Source organism: Staurois parvus, unplaced genomic scaffold (genome assembly GCF_062004578.1).
Source record: "Staurois parvus isolate SC_StPar_1 unplaced genomic scaffold, SC_StPar_1.0 ptg000449l, whole genome shotgun sequence".
In the NCBI taxonomy this organism is placed as follows: Eukaryota; Metazoa; Chordata; class Amphibia; order Anura; family Ranidae; genus Staurois; species Staurois parvus.
The window spans coordinates 1368127-1389389 of record NW_028318245.1 but is presented as its reverse complement, the minus strand read 5'-3'; the positions used below and the strand labels follow the sequence as shown (position 1 = coordinate 1389389).

The 21263-nt window shown below is 46.7% G+C and overlaps 1 protein-coding gene across 1 annotated transcript in view; it reads left to right on the top strand.

The window, feature by feature from the left end:
• The window catches only part of LOC149453251 (uncharacterized), a 107999-nt gene that overhangs the window by 11146 nt on the left and 75590 nt on the right, over positions 1–21263 (top strand). The window contains 8 exon segments of the mRNA XM_089688614.1: positions 4078–4164; positions 7767–7886; positions 8230–8397; positions 8484–8609; positions 8693–8849; positions 8966–9267; positions 9375–9507; positions 12212–13689. Of these exon segments, the coding sequence (XP_089544740.1) occupies positions 4078–4164; positions 7767–7886; positions 8230–8397; positions 8484–8609; positions 8693–8849; positions 8966–9267; positions 9375–9507; positions 12212–13689 (2571 nt within the window).

Below are 21263 nucleotides of genomic sequence, written 5' to 3'. Positions count from 1 at the left end.
TTGTTGGGGGGTGACTTGAAGACAACACAGGATGGAGAATGAAGGGTTGGTTGTTGGGGGGTGACTTGAAGACAATAAAGGAAGGAGAATGAGGGGTTGGTTGTTGGGGGGTGACTTGAAGACAATACAGGAAGGAGAATGAGGGGCTGGTTGTTGGGGGGTGATTTGAAGAGAATACAGGAAATACATGTTCTGATTTTCCATAATAAATAGGAACACTTCACACTTTGCAATGCTCTGTTCCGAGTCCATCTCGTTGGGTTACCAATGACCATCGTTTTCGGAAGATAGATGATTGGAATAGGTTCGGTTTATAGAGAGTCCTCTGATGGGGTTCCATCGGTGAGAAGGAGAGTTTGGAAGGTTCCGTTCCTCATGTGTATCAGTTGATAAAGGAAGGAGAATGAGGGGTTGGTTGTTGGGGGCTGACTTAAGGACAATAAAGGAAGGAGAATGAGGGGCTGGTTGTTGGGGGGGTGACTTGGAGACAATACAGGAATGAGAATGAGGGGTTGGTTGTTGAGGGGTGACTTGAAGACAATACAGGAAGGAGAATGAGGGGTTGGTTGTTGGGGGGGTGACTTGAAGGCAATACAGGAAGGAGAATGAGGGGTTGGTTGTTGGGGAGTGACTTGAAGACAATACAGAAAGGTGAATGAGGAGCTGGTTGTTGGGGGGTGACTTGAAGACAATACAGGAAGTAGAATGAGGGGTTGGTTGTTGGGGGGTGACTTGAAGACAACACAGGAAGGAGAATGAGGGGTTGGTTGTTGGGGGGTGACTTGAAGACAACACAGGAAGGAGAATGAGGGGTTGGTTGTTGGGGGGTGACTTGAAGACAATATAGGAAGGAGAATGAGGGGTTGGTTGTTTCGGGGTGACTTAAAGACAATACAGGAAGGAGAATGAGGGGCTGGTTGTTGGGGGGTGACTTGAAGACAACACAGGAAGGAGAATGAGGGGCTGGTTGTTGGGGGGTGACTTGAAGACAACACAGGAAGGAGAATGAGGGGCTGGTTGTTGGGGGGTGACTTGAAGACAACACAGGAAGGAGAATGAGGGGCTGGTTGTTGGGGGGTGACTTGGAGACAATACAGGAAGGAGAATGAGGGGTTGGTTGTGGGGGGTGACTTGAAGACATAAAAGGAAGGAGAATGAGGGGCTGGTTGTTGGGGGGTGACTTGAAGACAACAAAGGAAGGAGAATGAGGGGCTGGTTGTTTGGGGGTGACTTGTCATGATGTAGGCCTGGTACTGAGTTTCCTAGAAAGGCAGACCCGGGCTTCTTTGGACTTTGATGTTTCTCCACTTGTTGAAGCGTTTAGCAGCGAAGAGGCCCTGGCCACCACAATATAGACAGTGTCCTCCTAGTTTTCTAGGACAACTGGGTGGCTCCTATCTGCAATGGTTCACCTAGGTCCTGACCTGAGGGTCCGGGTGCTACAACTAGTAGAAGAAGTTATGTGAGGATACCGGGATGCCATTTTCTTCGAACGTCTTGACCTCCTGCGGGGGAATCTTTCTTGTTTTCTGCAAACATTCCTTCCTGTCCCGTCCTACATCCCTTTAATACTGCCTTCTTGCCAGAGCCAAAAATGAAATATTTAATGAAAGTTGTGAATCATTTGGTCTGAGTATGGATTTTTGGGGAGGACCCCATGCTTTATTTTTCTTTCTTTTGGCATGGGGTTCCCACTTAAAATCCATACCCGACCCGAAGGGTTTGGTATAACACCTGAGGGGACCTCACGGTGTTGCTTATAGCAGAAGAGATCATGCAGCTGACTTAAGGCATATGGACCTGGCCGACTGGTAGCGGTTCTGTTCCTCCATGTGCCTCTTGCCGTTGGCAGGGAAAACGTTATAATATATAATTAAAAATTTTAATAATTATTTAATTATAATTAATTAATAATATATAAATTATACATATATATATATATATATATATATATATTAAAATAAAATAATATAAATTCATAAGCAAATAAATAAAATAAATTAATAAACGTAATTAATTAATATTAATAATTATTATTATACAGGATTTATATAGCGCCAACAGTTTGCTCAGCGCTTTACAATATACAGGGAGACAATACAGATCAATACAAGAGGTTGTGGAGGGCCCTGATCCTGGGAGCTTTCAATCTAAGAGGGAAGGGCTAGTGGTACAAAAGGTAATAACTGTGGGGGATGGACTGGTAGGAGGAATAGAAGATTCCATTATTAGCTGAAGGCAGGATAGGCTTCCCTGGAGAGAGAGGTTCTCAGAGATTGCCTAAAAGTGGGCAGAGTAGGCGATAGATTGGGGTAGAGAGTTCCAGAGGATGGGGGAGGCTCTAGAGAAGTCCTGGAGATGGGCAAGGGAGGAGACAAGGGAGCTAGAGAGCAGGAGGTCGTGGGAGGAGCGGAGAGGACGGTTTGGGTGATATTTGGAGACAAGATTGGTGATGTATTTGGGGTGAAGTTATAAATGGCTTTATATGTTATTGTTAGTGTTTATTCGTTGGGCAATAGGAAGCCAGTGGAGGGATTGGCAGAGAGGGATGGAGGACACGGGAGTGGAGGGGTTGGCAGAAAGGGATGGAGGACAGTGAATGGAGGCCAATGGAGGGATTGGCAGAGAGGGGTGGAGGACACTGGAGTGGAAGCCAGTGGAGGGATTGGCAGAGAGGGGTGGAGGACACGGGAGTGGAGGGATTGGCAGAAAGGGATGGAGGACACGGGAGTGGAGGGATTGGCAGAAAGGGATGGAGGACACGGGAGTGGAAGCTAGTGGAGGGATTGGCAGAGAGGGGTGGAGGACACGGAATGGAGGGATTGGCAGAGAAGGATGGAGGACACGGGAGTGGAGGGATTGGCAGAAAGGGATGGAGGACACGGGAGTGGAAGCCAGTGGAGGGATTGGCAGAGAGGGGTGGAGGACATGGGAGTGGAGGGATTGGCAGAGAGGGATGGAGGACATGGGAGTGGAGGGATTGGCAGAAAGGGGTGGAGGACAGTGAATGGAGGCCAATGGAGGGATTGGCAGAGAGGGGTGGAGGACACTAAGTGGAGGCCAATAGAGGGATTGGCAGAGAGGGGTGGAGGACACGGAATGGAGGGATTGGCAGAGAAGGATGGAGGACACAGAACGGTTGGTAAGGTGGATGAGTCTGGATTCGTTGACATTTCTCACTATGTCCATTCGGAGATTCGTATACATCCAGATCTCCGAAAATGAATTTTCGTTCCGAGAAACAAATGGTAAGGAACCAAAAACACGTCTACAAATCATTCTCAATTTATTCTCCGTCTACAGAGAGGAAAGTCCTGGGAGGAGGTGAGGAGGATTCCTAGGAGGTCACATGACTTCATTCTTAACTCTGCAATAAAACCCTTAAACCATTCCAGAGTGGTGAGGAGGATTCTGGGAAGTCCATAAAGTTAATTGCCAGGCTGGCTCTTAACAAAGGACTATAAAATGGTGAGGAGAACATCTTGGAAGGTCATTAGCTCCAGCCAGCCATCAGCAAAGGACATCGCCCATCACCGTGCCTCCACCGCACTGCCTGACCACAGAGGAGAAGACCCGTGCCTCCACCTTGCCTGACCACAGAGAAAATCCGTGCCTCCACCTCACTGCCTGACCACAGAGGAGAAGAGCCGTGCCTCCACCTCACTGCCTGACCACAGAGCAGAAGAGCCGTGCCTCCACCTCACTGCCTGACCACAGAGCAGAAGAGCCGTGCCTCCACCTCACTGCCTGACCACAGGGGAGAAGAGCCGTGCCTCCACCTCACTGCCTGACCACAGAGCAGAAGAGCCGTGCCTCCACCTCACTGCCTGACCACAGAGCAGAAGAGCCGTGCCTCCACCTCACTGCCTGACCACAGAGCAGAAGAGCCGTGCCTCCACCTCACTGCCTGACCACAGAGCAGAAGAGCCGTGCCTCCACCCCACTGCCTGACCAGGGAAGAGAAGAGCCGTGCCTCCACCTCATTGCCTGATCACGGAGGAGAAGACCTGTGCCTCCACCTCACTGCCTGACCACAGAGGAGAAGACCTGTGCCTCCACCTCACTGCATGACCACAGAGAAGAGCCGTGCCTCCACCTCACTGCCTGACCACAGAGGAGAAGAGCCGTGCCTCCACCTCACTGCCTGACCACGGAGGAGAAGAGGTATATATATATATATATATGTGTGTGGGTGTATATACAGTATATAGACAGAAGACAGATGAGTGATGGACGGGAAATATTTGTCGCCCAGACAGCAGATTGGGGTCACCATGGGCTCCAATGAAGCCTGGCGAGGAAACAAGGTTCGTCTCCCTTTGACCCTTTTTGTAGTCAGGTCCTGCTCTCCACTGTTAGGCCCCATTCACATCTGAGTGTAGCAGGAACACGCCTTCCCGCCCGTGCTTCTTTTTGAACATTTGCCGCGCGTTCACGGGCAGCTCATTCTGGTGAAACATCCCAAAGTAGCCATGGAGCCTTTTTTGGTCGTGGGGCGTCACACGTTGTTTCAGTGCGCCTTTTGGTACGTTTGTAGCGCGGTTTGTTGCGTCTAATACGGTTAGCAGACACAACAAGCATTTTAACAATTAGCAGCACCGCAAGCGCAATGTTTCCGAAACCATGGTAAAATGCACATTTCAAGTGGATGGGTTGCTCTATGCGTGACGCACGTTAACGTATGACAAACTTCCCAATGTAGCTCTGGAATTTTTTTTTTTGTCGGGTGTCACGCGTTAGTGGGGCAATGGCATTGGCGGATTTTCGCGGGTCCTCCTCATTTCTTTTATCGGTCATGCTGGAAAATTTGTGAAAAACGGCCGATTTTTGCAATCATTGTTGGCAACAGAACGACCGAAAAATCGGTTGTTAAACGAACCATCTATGGCCTGCATTAGTATAGCTTAGGGCTCATTCACACTTATGGGGGCCCTTATAGGCTGGGAGGCGATATGTTTTAACCCTTAAATGCCCGCAGGGTTAAATATATATATATATGAGCCTCTGAAAAGTGATCTGCGGTGGATCACTTTTCAGAGGGTGGTTGACAGGCGATATGTTTTAACCCTTAAAAGCCTGCAGGGTTAAATATATATATATAATTTTTTTATTATTTTTTATTTTCTTTCATTTTCTTTATTTTTTATTATTATTATTATTTTTTTAATTTTTGCATTGGTAAATGTCCTCTATGGAAATGCCCACCTACCCATGCCTCTTTTTTAAATAAAGCTTGCAAATGGGCCTTGAAAAAGGCTCGAAAACAGGACTTCAGCTTGAACCCTAGGCTAGTTCTCTCATCACTATTTATGAATTTAAGTAAAAGTTGTTTTTTTTTGCTTTTTTTTGTGGTTTCAACTCAGGCACAAAATATACAAAAAAAGATGTAATGTACCAAAAAAAGCAGCTGTCGTATTTAAAGAAACAGACTGCGGTTGTAAAGATCTCCATAAGGTGGTGATCCTACTTATTGTGAGTGGAACGCACAGACAGGAAGTGATGTCATCTACGCACAGGAAGTGATACCCAACAAGGACAGGAAATAAAATAAGGGAAAGGCAGTAAAATCCTGGCCGAGTCTCTGAAGAAGGTAGAGAGGAGACATTGCTGAGACTGGGAGAAGGTAATAAGACAAATATTGTTACTCAGAGGTACAACCATGGTCTTTTTTGGGGTCTTTTACATCTCTGTTACACGCTCCTTTCTGAACTCTCCCCATACACATGAAAAAAACGTGCTTTTGCAAGATACGTGGAGAGAAGAGGGCAAATTTTTTGAAGATCTTGGACTTGTTGATGCCATTTATGCTGTTGACCTCTTTACCGGTCTTTTCTTTGGGGAGGCAGTCTCGTGTTTTTCATGCTTGGAAAGAAGCTGGTAGATTGAACCTACGGGACGTTTTACATCCTGATGGTTCCCAGTTACTGTTCTCCATACTTCATTACCCCCTCCCTCCTAGATTGTAAGCTCGTAAGAGTAGGGCCCTCTTATCCCTCGTACGCTGTCTGTCTTTGTTGTACTGTGCCATGTATTGTCCCCCCCTATTGTACAGCGCTGAGCAAACCCTTTGGCGCTATATAAACTCGTAGTAATAATAATAATAATAATTAGAGGTCTCTTATTTCAGAGTCACATTTTCTACAATAGGCGTCCAGTAGATTTCCTGAACCCATGGGACATTTTACGTCCTGATGGTTCCCAGTTACTGTTCTCCATACTTCATTAGGGGTCTCGTATTTCAGAGTTACATTTTCTACAATACGGGCAACTGAGTGAACCTACGGGACATGTATGTCCTGATGGTTCCCTGTTACAGTTCTCCGGACTTCACCGGAAGGTTGGTATTTCAGAGTTACATTTTCTACAATAGGCACAACTTGTTGAACCTACTGGAGGCGTTACATTTTCAACAATAGGCACGACTTCTTGAACCTACAGAACATGTTATGATATGTTATGATAAAGACCCGACGACCCAGTTGTCGTTGTTTGGACATATTTGTCATTGAACACCCTTCCCTCCCAAATATCTATTCTCTATTCACAGTTGAATAACCTCCAAAATCCCAACAATCACACTTGTGTTTCCAGGTGGGAAAGGGACCTTAAAAGCATCAAGAATGGGGGCTGCTGGTCACAAATTTGGTCTACATTGACTTTCTGCTCCATCGATATCCTCACAATTGAATTGGCCATTCAAACTGTCATGAGGTGGCATCTGGTCCTGTCCCGCCTGGCACATCTTCACCCATCTGCCCCCATCACCTGTTTCAGGGGATGCTCTACTCCGGAAAACGTCCTCCATATATGGTGGACATGTCCTATGCTCTCCCGATTCTGGACAAAAGCCCTTAAACTCCTACAATCCATGTTAACCTGCCCTTTCCCAAGAGACCTGTAGCATGTCCTTCTGCACCTGAAACCCCCGGGCCTCACCAAATACCATTTTAAACTGGCAACCTATGTATTACCGGCGGCAAAGCAAACCATAGCGAAATCTTGGAAATAACACTTCAAACCTTTTACAGAAGTTCACCGCGACTTTTTTTTTTTCCCACTTCCCGTCCGGCCCATTTATATAAACGGCTGGAAGGGAGCAGTGCAGGGGCAGGTGGCCGTTTATAAACGGCCTCCCCGCCCCCTGCTGGTGTGCACTCCCTGGGAGTGCGCAGCACCGCGATCTGGTGCCCGCTGTGTCCTCTGGATCGGATCGTTGTACGGGACCTCTGTGTGAGGTCCCGATCATGTAATCACTGATTGGCCAATCAGTGATCACATGAAGATTAGTAAGCAAGATGTCACTTCTGACATCATTGCTTACTACGTGTGAAATCTGTGAATGATCACAGAGGTCACATGGTACAGGGCTATTCAGAACAGCCCTGTACCATGTGACAAGCTGTGACCAATCACAGCTCTCACAGTATTTCTCAATGGCTGCAGGAATGCAACCAGAGAGAAGGATAAATGATTGCTTTTACACTGGGGGAGCGTTTTTTGTTACTTTCCTTTATTATTAAAACTAAGGGCTGAGGTCCATAAAGCGGTTTGAGATGCCTGATTTGACCCTTCTATCCAAATCTAAAATAAGACGTTTTGGTTGAAGTCGCGCGTAAAAAGGTAATCTCTGATTTTCTTTCAGGGCATTGAAAAATGGGGCCTGTAGTATAGGTCCAAGAGAGACCTTTGAGAACTAGAGGAGCTCTGTGGAAACATCTCCATCCCAGTATAGTGCAAATAATTATCGATTTATTATTCGTTGACAGGGAGGAATGTCCTGTTTAGATCACATGACCAAATCAATAAGGATGGACCAAGACCGAGGCAAAGTGACTGAGAAGATATTAGACCTCACCCTGGAGATCATCTACCTGCTGACCGGAGAGGTGAGGAGTATTCTGGGAGGTCACATGACATCACTCTTACCTCTATTAATAAAACACGGACCTGACCGGAGAGGTGAGGAGGATTCTGGGAGGTCACATGACATCACTCTTATCTCTATTAATAGAACACAGACCTGACCGGAGAGGTGAGGAGGATTCTGGGAGGTCACATGACATCACTCTCATCTCTATTAATAACACACAGACCTGACCGGAGAGGTGAGGAGGATTCTGGGAGGTCACATAACATCACTCTCATCTCTATTAATAAAACACAGACCTGACCGAAGAGGTGAGGAGGATTCTGGGAGGACTTTAGTGAATATTTTCTTCTTTTACTAAGGACTACAAAGTAGTGAAGAACATTTCGGGTGATCCCTTAACACCCAGCAGCTGTCTTCATGGGACATCGCCCATCACAGTGCCTCCGCATCACTGCCTGACACCAAAGGGGAAAGAGAAGAAGATTCTAGAAGTCACCAAGAAGATGATGGAGCTGCTGACAGGAGAGGTGAGCGGTGCCGGGAATTCTGGGACATTCTCCAGTAACAGACAAGGGATGTGTCTGGATGGTGACTGTATCATTGTGTGTGTCAGGTTCCTATAAGGTGTCAGGATGTCACTGTCTATTTCTCCATGGAGGAGTGGGAGTATTTAGAAGGACACAAGGACCTCTACAAGGATGTCATGATGGAGGACAAAAAGATCTCACAGCACCGCCAGGTAGAAGCCTAACAAGGTGTAAGTTGTGTTGGGGCCCGTAAAACGTCTGCCTCGTTACTATTATTGTTTTCTTGTACATTCAGAGCGGAAGCCTGACTGATTATAATATTGTTGTAAAAGAAGAAGTTAATGATGAATTAGATGAGAATGACGACACAGATGAGTCAGAGTATTTAGAAGGACACAAGGACCTCTACAAGGACGTCATGATGGACAATCAGCCGCCCCTCACATCACCGGGTAAGAGGAGACTTTATTGTAAAGGAGAGAGCAGTACGGAGGGTCCACCTAGATCCCCCATCATCTGATAAACACATAGAAACAATGGATTCAGTCAGTGTGTGTGTTTCCTACAGATGGATCCAGTAATGGGAACCCACCAGAGAGATGTCCCCGTCCTCTGTATTCCCGGGATTCCACACAGGAAGGTCACACCATCCCTCACCATCATCAGGTAGATGGATCCAGTCATGTGAAGCCACCAGAGAGATGTCCCCGTCCTCTGTATTCCTGGGATTCCACACAGGAAGATCACACCATCCCTCACCATCATCAGGTAGATGGCTCCAGTAATGGGAACCCACCAGAGAGATGTCCCCGTCCTCTGTATTCCCAGGATTCCACACAGGAAGGTCACACCATCCCTCACCATCATCAGGTAGATGGGATTGAATACATAAACCTAAAAATGGATTGTATCTTCTATTCATCTATGTGATCTCTTGTTCCTTCTTACACGTTTGTTCTATCATCTTTGGGGTTCAGGATGAAGAACCGAAAGACATCAAAGTTGAAGGTAAAGAGGAAGAAGAAGAGACGTTGGTGACTAGAGATAAGCAGTCTATGGAGAAGGAGGAGATGATTGAACAGAAAGAATCTTCTCTACATATGGACACAAGTAAGTCCTAAACACTAAACGCAGAAACAGTCCACATTTGTATTCCACTTCTGAGTATAAAGTATGTATTTTCATTGTTGACACCCCCTACATGTCTACTGAGTTCACCTAGAAAGAAAAATCCAATGTGGCAGTTGATCCAGAGGAGGGCAGGAAGGCCACGTAAACTTTGGCCCAATTTTCTTCAGGTTCAAAGAATCCCAAAAATAATTCAGATAACTCCCCACACCCACATTCTACAATGATTCTTCCTGCAAATATTAGAAGCTCTTCCAGTCAGTCAGAACACGTTCCTTTGGAAGACTAGTCTTCATTTTTTCAAGAGCTGAGAACATTTTCCTTCAAATACTTACTGTATATTGTCCTGTTTGAGATAGAGATCTTCACATCCTTCAGTTTGGGAAAGAAATCCCTTCCCTCAACCTCCTTGTGGTGCCCCCCCCACCTCACCTCACATGATACCACAGTGCTCAGGGCAGCTGCCCCTCCTGCCCACCTCTTGTCCCTGCCCTGGGTCTAAGGCAGTGATGGCGAACCTTTTTGAGCCCGAGTGCCCAAACTGCAACCCAAAACCAACTTATTTCTTTCAAAGTGCCAACACTGCAATGAAACCTGAATATCGAGCTTTTGGTTTAGAAAAAACAACTCGTACAGTAGTGCAAACTAATTAACAGTACAGGGATGACCAGAGACTGCGGACAGTACAGGGATGACCAGAGCCTGCGGACACAGTACAGGGATGACCAGAGACTGCAGACACAGTACAGGGATGACCAGAGACTGCGGACATAGTACAGGGATGACCAGAGACTGCAGACACAGTACAGGGATGACCAGAGACTGCGGACACAGTACAGGGATGACCAGAGACTGCGGACACAGTACAGGGATGACCAGAGACTGCAGACACAGTACAGGGATGACCAGAGACTGCGGACACAGTACAGGGATGACCAGAGACTGCGGACACAGTACAGGGATGACCAGAGACTGCGGACACAGTACAGGGATGACCAGAGACTGAAGACACAGTACAGGGATGACCAGAGACTGAAGACACAGTACAGGGATGACCAGAGACTGAGGACACAGTACAGGGATGACCAGAGACTGCGGACACAGTACAGGGATGACCAGAGACTGCGGACAGTACAGGGATGACCAGAGACTGCGGACAGTACAGGGATGACCAGAGACTGCGGACACAGTACAGGGATGACCAGAGACTGCAGACAGTACAGGAGATGACCAGAGACTGCGGAAAGCACAGGGATGACCAGAGACTGCAGACAGTACAGATGACTGCTGACCTTTGGGGAGGGAGGGGGAGCGGGTACCTGAATTTGACAGGTACCTGCTCTTACTTCCGCAGAGTTTTTTTCTTATCTTACCTGTTCCTTTATCCAGCCGCGCGCTGTCTTCCCGGCTTCTGTAGTGTGGGCGCTCGTCGGACAGCCGGATGCCCAGTGCGCATGCACGAGAAGCGCTGCGCTTTGTGATTGGTATCTGGGATCTGTCATGTGTCCCAGGTACCGCCTTACCATTCACAAAGAGCACTGCTTCTTGCGCATGCGCACTTGGGACCCGGCTGTCACGCACACTACAGAAGCCAGGAAGACAGCGCGCCGCTGGATAGAGGGACAGGTACGGTCCCACTGCAGAGCTGAGCGGCCGGCCCGGTATTCTGACACGGCGGCGGTGGAAATACCGGACCGGCCGCTCTATATTCGCTCCATAAGACGCACTGACATTTTCCCCCCTTTTTTGGGGGAAAAAAAGTGCGTCTTATGGAGCGAAAAATACGGTATTCTCCTGGCGTGCCCACAGATAAGGCTCGGCGTGCCGGCTGTGGCACGCGTGCCACGGGTTCGCCATCACTGGTCTAAGGAATACATGCAAATAGGTATAACCAGTACATGACCTCAGTGCCCTTGAATAATGTCAACAAGGTTGTGCAAATAACAAACGAAAAAGAAAAAGGGAGGAGAAATCCTTGGTAAGAAGAAGGAGAACGAGGGAAAAGAATGTTGGGAGGTGAAGGGGAGCATCACAGAAAGACTTGAGTACTCCTTCAACTTTGGGTAAGTAGAGTTGCCCCTCATAGATCCAGTAGACAGCGATCAAAATCCAAGGGCATGAATTTGGAGGTCCAAGGATCCCATGTTCTATGGAAGGTATGCATAGTGTCGGTAAGTTTGACAGCCAATTTATCATTTGTGAGCGTCCACTGTACCTTAGATTTTAGGGCTTCGAGGGGGAGAACTTTCAGCAACCAAGCTCTGGCTATAATTTGCTTGGTGGCTGTGAATATACGGGTCATAAGTTTTTAAATTGGAATTTGGAAAGTCCATCTGGTTTAAGCAGTGCCACATCAGGTAGCATCGGGATATCCAAGAGTATTCACAACATATGGTAGACTTGGGTCCATAGATCATGAACAGTTGGGCAGGTCCACCATACCTGGACATGAGTACCTGGTGTGACTTCCTCGGTGTCCTTGTGGTGAACCATCAGAAGTCTTCTCTTGATTGTAGACTTTGACAATGACATCCTACCACCCAAAGAGTGCTCTTCACTTGGCTAGATGCTATGAAGGAGTTGATCTTCACCATGAAAGGATTTCTACAATGTCCCAGATCAGCACATGTGATTTCTGAATGTAAGCTATGAAGAATATTTATATTTCAAAACTGTTTTCCAACAGGTGGACGCGATGTCCAGAACATCTCTGATGAAAATCCCAATTCATCTTCCAATTGCAATGCAAATTATGACTCGGCACAACACTTTCCGGGAGAAAATGTTATTTCCCAGAATACACCGAGATCAACAGATCCCTCCAATCTTCAGGAATCATCTGATAGATCCCAGACTGTAACTTCAGATACCCATCTAAGATCTCACAGTACGGAGAGATTAGCAGATCCATCGAATCCAAAGGAATCTTCCTCAAGCCAGGAAGGAGTTCACACAGGAGAGAGTTCATTGTCATGTTCGGTGTGCGGGAAATGTTTCACTAAAAACAGTGCACTGCTTAGACATGAAAATAGTCACAAGGGTGAGCTTCCCTATTCATGTCTGGAGTGCAAAAAATCTTTCACTCGGAAAAAAGAATTTCTTAAACATCAGAAAACTCACACAGCTGAGCCACCCTATTCATGTTCAGTGTGCGGAAAATGTTTTAGTCTGAAAGGAAACCTGGTTAAACACCAGAGGAGTCACACAGGTGAACGTCCCTATATATGTACAGAGTGCGGAAGTTGTTTCAGTAATAGACAAATACTTCTTATACACCAAAGTCGTCACAAGGGGGAAAGTCCTTATTCATGTTCAGAGTGTGGGAAAAGTTACAATCAGAAAAAATACCTTCTTAGACACCATATAATGCACACAGGTGAGTGGACCCATTCATGTTCAGAGTGCGGAAAAGGTTTCATTTATAAATCGAACCTTCTTGTACACCAGAAAATTCACACGGGTGAGCGTCCTTATTTATGTTCAGTGTGTGGGAAAAGTTTCATTCTGAAAGGAGACTTGGCTATGCATCAGAGAATTCACACAGGCGAACGTCCCTACTCATGCTCAGAGTGTGGAAAAAGTTTCACTAGGAAAGGAAACCTCCTTACACACCAGAAAATCCACACGGGCGAGCGTCCCTTTTCATGCCCAGAGTGCGGGAAATGTTTTAGTCAGAAAGCGAGCCTTCTTAGACACCAGAGATATCACACGGGCGAGCGTCCCTATTCTTGTACGGAGTGCGGGAAATGCTTCACAGGGAAACGAAACCTCATTAGACACCAGAGGCGTCACACAGGTGAGCGTCCTTTTGCATGTTTAGATTGTGGGAAACGGTTTATTGATATGGGGCGCCTCAGTCGACACCGGAAAATTCACACGGGTGTGCGTCCCTATTCCTGTACAGAGTGCGGGAAATGCTTCACAGCGAAAGAAAACCTCATTAGACACCAGAAGCGTCACACGGGTGAGCGTCCTTTTGCGTGTTTAGATTGTGGGAAACATTTTTTTGATAGGGGGGGCCTCGATCTACACCAGAAATTTCACACGGGTGAGCGTCCTTTTATGTGTTCGGAGTGTGGGAAATGTTTTGTACAGAAAACAGACCTTCTGAGACATGAGAAAACTCACAGACGCTTACAGGACAGGGGGAGTGGGAACCCCTCATAACAGGATTGTAGACCTAAAAACAATCTAGAGATATAAATATACCAGGAAACGTTTGTAATCCCTCAACCTGAGATTATCGGGGGGGGGGGGGGGGGGGTATATACTCAAGTAGCGCCCCCTGTGTGCCACAAAGCATACGGGGTGATGCAACAATACTAAACTGTGATTGAACTGCCAAGTGCCTGCAGGGGAGCTATATGGTCCCTCACACCCATTCAAAGTGCCCACCAACTGTGGTAATCCATGGACAACACGTCGGCCCATCAGCAATCCTGACAGCAGGTAGCCAACAAGGGTGGGTGACTTACCGGCAACCATGACCATAGATACAACCGTACCGATACCACCGAGGAATCAATGGCAAAAGAACCAAGATGAAGATTGGACCATCCCACCCAATCAGGACTTCTCTTGCATCAATGGACCTTTTCCATAAGTTGCCGTCGGCTGCTTCGTAGATTTGCTCCACTGTAGAAACTGGCTTTTCATTGGTCCGGACCATGTATAGTTAAATAATAAAATCTACGCCCCCCCCCTTGAGGGTGTAGGGACCGACGTGAATGTACAATACGTGCGTAAATTGACAGTCCTATATAAGAACCTGAAATAAATAAATATTTTTTAACTGTAATTGCACAAGATTTGGTTTCCACGAAAGCTTCGTTTTTATTGTGTGCTCGTTTGTAATTATTATTATTATTATTATTATACAGTATTTATAAAGCGCCAATAGTTCACTCAGCGCTGTACATTACAAAGGGGGACAGAACATGTGACAGAACAATACCAATACAATGTGATACACGAGGGGTTCGAGGGCCCTGCTCTTTCGAGCTTACAATCTAGGAGGGAGGGGATGGTGGCACAGGAGGAGATAGCTGTGGGGGATGGGGTGGTAGGAAGAGTGGAGGAGGTCGGCAAGTTAGCAGGGGGTGGGGTAGGCTTCCCTGAAGAGATGGGTTTTCAGGGTGCGCCTAAAGGAGAGAAGAGTAGGTGATAATCTGATGGGTTGGGACAGGGAGTTCCAGAGGATGGGTGACACCCTGGAGAAGTCCTGGAGGCGGGCATGGGAGGAGGAGACCAGGGAACTAGAGAGAAGGAGGTCTTGTGAGGAGCGGAGTGTGCGTGCTGGGCGGTACTTGGATATTAGGTCGGTGATGTAGTTCGGGGTAGTATGGTGGACAGCTTTGTACGTCAGTGTTAGGATTTTGAATTTGATCCGTTGCGCAATCGGAAGCCAGTGGAGGGATTGGCAGAGGGGGGTGGCGGAGATGGAGCAGTTGGTAAGGTGAATGAGTCTGGCAGCCGTATTCAGGATGGACTGAAGCGGGGATAGCCAGCGGTGAGGCAGGCCAGTGAGGAGGGAGTTGCAGTAGTCGAGTAATGATATGATGAGGGAGTGGATGAGCTGTTTAGTGGTTTCTGGGGTTAGGAACGTGCGGATTTTGGCGATGTTGCGGAGGTGGAGTCTGCACGAGTTTGTTAAAGATTGGACTTGGGGCTGGAAGGATAGGTTGGAGTCCAGAATGACACCCAGTACTCTGGCCTGCAGGGCGGGTTTGATGGTGGCGTTGTTGGATGTGACGGAGAAGTCAATGGGGGAGGGGTCCGGGCTGGGGGGAAGACAAGAAACTCGGTTTTGGAGAGGTTCAATTTAAGGAAGTGGAGCGACATCCAGTCTGATATGTCGCTCAGTAGGTGTAATAAATAATAATAATAGTAATAATCAGTAATAAAAAATAAAATTAATAAATACATGTTCTGATTTTCCATAATAAATAGGAATGCTCCACACTTTGCAATGCTCTGTTCCGAGTCCATCTCGTTGGGTTACCAATGACCATCGTTTTCGGAAGATAGATGATTGGAATAGGCTCGGTTCATAGAGAGTCCTCTGTTGGGGTTCCTATCAGATTGCTATCAGTTAGAAGATAATGAATTCCCAATGACCAAGGGGATGGAGGAGGTAAGTTGAGTGACCAGACCTGAGGGCAGAGGGGTCTCATCCACGGGCGACAATAGAAAATGAGTTCTGCAGAGTAGCAAGAGTAACGTGGAGGTGCAACCTAAGACCCTTGTCCATAAAGTCTACGAAGGCCAATAGCTGGCCAGTCAAAAATTCCAGGGTCAGCTGGGCAGGAACAAGCAACTTGTGCTGATGTAGGCCTGATACTGAGTTGCCTAGAAAGGCAGACCTGGGTTTCCCTGGACTTTGGCATTTCCTGACTTGTTGAGGCGTTTAGCAGCGAAGAGGCCCTGGCCACCACAATATAGACAGTGTCCTCCTAGTTTTGTAGGACAACTGGGTGGCTCCTATCTGCAATGGTTCACCTAGGTCCTGACCTGAGGGTCCGGGTGCTACAACTAGTAGAAGAAGTTATGTGAGGATATCCGGATGCCATTTTCTTCGAACATCTTGACGTCCTGCGGGGGAACCTTCCTTGTTTCTGCACACATTCCTTCCTGTCCCGTCCTATATACTGCCTTATTGCCGGAGCCAAAAATTAAATATTTAATGAATATTGTGAATCATTTGGTCTGAGTATGGATTTTTGGGGAGGACCCCATGCTTTATTTTTCTTTCTTTTGGCATGGGGTTCCCACTTAAAATCCATACCTGACCCGAAGGGTTTGGTATAACACCTGAGGGGACTCCACGTTGCTGCTCATAGCAGAAGAGATCATGCAGCTGACGTAAGGCATATGGACCTGGCCGGCTGGAAGCGGTTCTGTTCCTCCATATGCCTTTTACCGTTGGCAGGGAAAAGGTTATAATAATTAATTCAAAATTTTAGTAATTAATTAATTATAATTAATTAATAATATATAAATTATATATATATATATATATATATATATATATATAGTTGTGTTCAAAATAATAGCAGTGTGTTGCAAAAAGTGAATAAAGCTCAAAATCCTTCTAATAGCTTTTATTTCCATCCACACAAATGCATTGGGAACACTACACATTCTATTCCAAATCAAAACATGAAGAAAAATAGATCACATTTGTGTTGTTCCTCTAAAAAATTGAAGAAAAGTGAATATTAGACTGTTCAAAAAAATAGCAGTGTTTGTATTCTTCTTTACAAACTCAAACATTCACTATATAAACTGAAAAATGGTTGAAGATTTTGCTTTCCTTTGAATCACTTAATGAATATTTAGTTGTATAAGCACTGTTTCTGAGAACTGCTGTACATCTGTGTTGCATGGAGTCACCCAACTTCTGGCACCTGTGAACAGGTATTCCAGCCCAGGATGATTGGACTACATTCCACAGTTCTTCTCTATTTCTTGGTTTTGCCTCAGAAACTGCATTTTTGATGTCACCCCACAAGTTTTCTATTGGATTAAGATCCGGGGATTGGCCTGGCCACTCCATAACATCAATCTTGTTGGTCTGGAACCAAGATGTTGCACGTTTACTGGTGTGTTTGGGGCCATTGTTTTGTTGGAACACCCATTTCAAGGGCATTTCCTCTTCAGCATAAGGCAGCATGACCTCTTCAAGTATTCTGATGTATTCAAACTGATCCATGATCCCTGGTATGCGATAAATAGGCCCAACACCGTAGTATGAGAAACATCCCCATATCATGATGCTTACACCACCATGCTTCACTGTCTTCACAGTGTACTGTGGCTTGAATTCAGTGTTTGGGGGTCGTCTGACAAACTGTCTCCGGCCACTAGACCCAAAAAGAACAATCTTACTTTCATCAGTCCACAAAATGTTGCGCCATTTCTCTTTAGGCCAGTCAATGTGCTCTTTGGCAAATTGTAACCTCTTCAGCACGTCTTTTTTTCAACAGTGGGACTTTGCGGGGGCTTCTTGCAGATAGCTTGGCTTCACATAGGCGTCTTCTAATTGTAACAGTACTCACAGGTAACTTTACACCTTCTTTCATCTTCCTGGAGCTGATTGTTGGCTGAGTCCTTGCCATTTTGGCTATTCTTCTATCCATTAGAATGGTAGTGTTTCGCTTTCTTCCACGTCTTTCAGGTTTTGATTGCCATTTTAAAGCATTTGCGATCATTTTAGCTGAGCAGCCTATCATTTTCTGCACTTCTTTATATGTTTTCCCCTCTCCAATCAACTTTTTAATCATTGCAATTTAATTTACATAGCAAAAAAAATAAAAATCCCCAGTGATGAATAAATACCACCAAAATAAAGTTGTATCTGTCTCATCTGTTGCATGACCGCGCAATTGTCATTCAAAGTGTGATAGCGCTGAAAGCTGAAAATTGGCCTGGACAGGAAGGGGTGAGAGTGTCTGGACTGGAAGGGGGGGAAAGTGTCCGGACTGGAAGGGGGTGAAAGTGTCTAGACTGGAAGGGGGGAAAGTGTCCGGACTGGAAGGGGGTGAAAGTGTCTAGACTGGAAGGGGGGAAAGTGTCCGGACTGGAAGGGGGTGAAAGTGTCAGGACTGGAAGGAGGTGAAAGTGTCAGGACTGGAAGGAGGTGAAAGTATCTGGACTGGAAGGGGGTGAAAGTGTCTGGACTGGAAGGGGGTGAAAGTGTCCGGACTGGAAGGGGGTGAGAGCGTCCGGACTGGAAGGGGGTGAAAGTGTCCGGACTGGAAGGGGGTGAGAGCGTCCGGACTGGAAGGGGGTGAGAGCGTCCGGACTGGAAGGGGGTGAAAGTGTCCGGACTGGAAGGGGGTGAAAGTGTCCGGACTGGAAGGGAGGGAAAGTGTCTGGACTGGAAGGAGGTGAAAGTGTCCGGACTGGAAGGAGGTGAAAGTGTATGGACTGGAAGGGGGTGAAAGTGTCCGGACTAGAAGGGGGTGAAAGTGTCCGGACTGGAAGGGGGTGAAAGTGTCCGGACTGGAAGGGGGTGAAAGTGTCTGGACTGGAAGGGGGTGAAAGTGTCTGGACTGGAAGGGGGTGAAAGTGTCTGAACTGGAAGGTGGTGTAGGTGTCCAGACATGAAGTGGTTAATTGTTTTGTAAAGTCCTGGGTCGGATCATAATCCAGTTTTTTATAGTAGATGGCATTTTCCAGCTGCCTCTGGCCTTCTTGTATGTATTTGTTTGTATCCATCACAACAACTGCTCCCCCTTTATCAGCTGGTTTGATGGTGATGGCCTGATTATTGCGCAAATCGTGTATAGCCCTTCACTCTAGTGGTGAAAGATTGTACAGAATTTTCTTTTGCTGGGTGGATATCAGGGATGTAGCTCGCAATCTGAAGCTATCAATATAGGTGTCCAGTTTGGGGTTGCGTCCTTGTAGAGGTGTGAGCTGTTCTTTTTCTTTGTGTAGCACTCCATTGTCCTAGGATTCCTTTCATTATTGTGGAAATATTCTTTGAGCCTTAGTCTCCTGAAGAAATCCTCCATATCTGACAACAATTGTAAATGATCCAACTTGGTGGTTGGGCAGAATGTAAGGCCTTTGGAGAGGATGGTTAATTCTGGTTCAGAAAGTTTATGATTTGACAAGTTGATGATTCCAAGTTCCTCTGTTATATCCACATTTTCAGCCAGGTCAGCATTTACACAAGGGATACCTTGGGATTCCGGATTGGATTCCAGGTCACTGATGGTAGGAGGTATAGATGTTTGGGGGGGTAGAAAATAACTTCCCCAAAGGTTATATATTTATTTCAGACAGAGACCCCAGAGAATGAAATAGTGAGCGTTGCAAATGTTATGTCACGTTGGTGATTGTGCAGCAGTTATTCCAACTCAACTTGTTGGGGAAAAAAAAAACACTCTACTGCCTTTCCTACCGGGCACTGTCACCCCCTTCCTTCCCACCGGGCACTGTCACCCCCTTCCTGCCTTCTGAGCACTCCTACCCCCTTCCTGCCTACCGGGCACTGTCACCCCCTTCCTGCCTTCTGAGCACTCCTACCCCCTTCCTGCCTACCGGGCACTGTCACCCCCTTCCTGCCTTCTGAGCACTCCTACCCCCTTCCTGCCTACCGGGCACTGTCACCCCCCTTTCCTGCCAAGGCCAATTTTCAGCTTTCAGCGCTGTCGCACTTTGAATGACAATTGCGCGGTCATGCAACACTGTACCCATATGACATTTTTAGCATTTTTTTCACACAAATAGAGCTTTCTTTTGGTGGTATTTACTCCCCGCTGGGGGTTTATTTTTTGCGCTATAAACAAAATAAGAACAAAAAAATTGCATAAAAAGTTTTTCTTTGTTTCTATTATAAAATTTTTCAAACAGGGAATTTTTCTCCTTCACTGATGTGCGTTGATGAGGCTGCACTGATAGGCAGCATGGATAGGCAGCATTGATGGACACTGATAGGCAGCACTGATGGGCATTGATGAGGCTGCACTGATAGGCAGCATGGATAGGCAACATTGATGAACACTGATAGGCAGCACTGATGGGTACTGATAGGCAGCATGGATAGGCAGCATTGATGGACACTGATAGGCAGCAGGGATAGGCAGCACTGATGAACACTGATAGGCAGCACTGATGATGTGACTCGGATAGACAGCTCTGGTAGGCGGCACTGATGATGTGACTCAGATAGACAGCACTGATAGGCGTCACTGATGCTGCTGTACTGATAGGCGTCACTGATGTGCACTGAGACAGCACTGATAGGCGTCACTGATGCTGCTGTACTGATAGGCGTCACTGATGTGCACTGAGACAGCACTGATGGGCACTGATTAGGTGGCACATATAGGCAGCACTGATGAGGTGAAACAGATGAGGCGGCACTGGTGGGCATTGATGAGGAGGCACTGATGATGCTGCACTGATATGAATCAATAATGGTCACTGATATGCAGCAAAGATGGTTACTGATATGCAGAACTGATGGGCACTGACTGGCGTCACTGATGGGCAGAACTGATGGGTGCAACCCGGAAATACAAAATCACGTATATATACACGTGATTTTGCGCAGCCCTGCCACCCTGGAGCAGTAGTTCTGCTATAGGGCGGTCGGAAAGCGGTTAACCTTTTCCCTGCCAACACCAAGAGGCATATGGAGGAACAGAACCACTTCCAGCCGGCCAGGTCCATATGCCTTACATCAGCTGCATGATCTCTTCTGCTATAAGCAACACTGTGAGGTCCCCTCAGGTGTTATACCAAACCCTTCGGGTCGGGTATGGATTTTAAGTGGGAACCCCATGCCAAACTTAAGAAAAATAAAGCATGGGGTCCTCCCTCAAATCCATACTCAGACCAAATGATTCACAATATTCATTAAATATTTAATTTTTGGCCCCGGCAAGAAGGCAGTATTGATGGGATGTAGGACGGGACATGAAGGAATGTTTGCAGAAAACAAGGAAGGTTCCCCCGCAGGAGGTCAAGACATTTGAAGAAAATGGCAACCCTGGTATCCTCACATAACTTCTTCTACTGGTAGTAGCACCCGGACCCTCAGTATGACAATTGTGCGCATAGAGACCTGGACAATGACCACCATTTTGTTAGGTCTCTACCATTTTGTCTCTCATGACTCTCATGATTCTCCCTCCTCCCTTTTGAATGGAATGTGAGTCTGTAAGGTAACGGGAGTCAAAAGTGCATAGGCACAGCTGGCTGTAAATCCCTAATTAGCCTGGTTC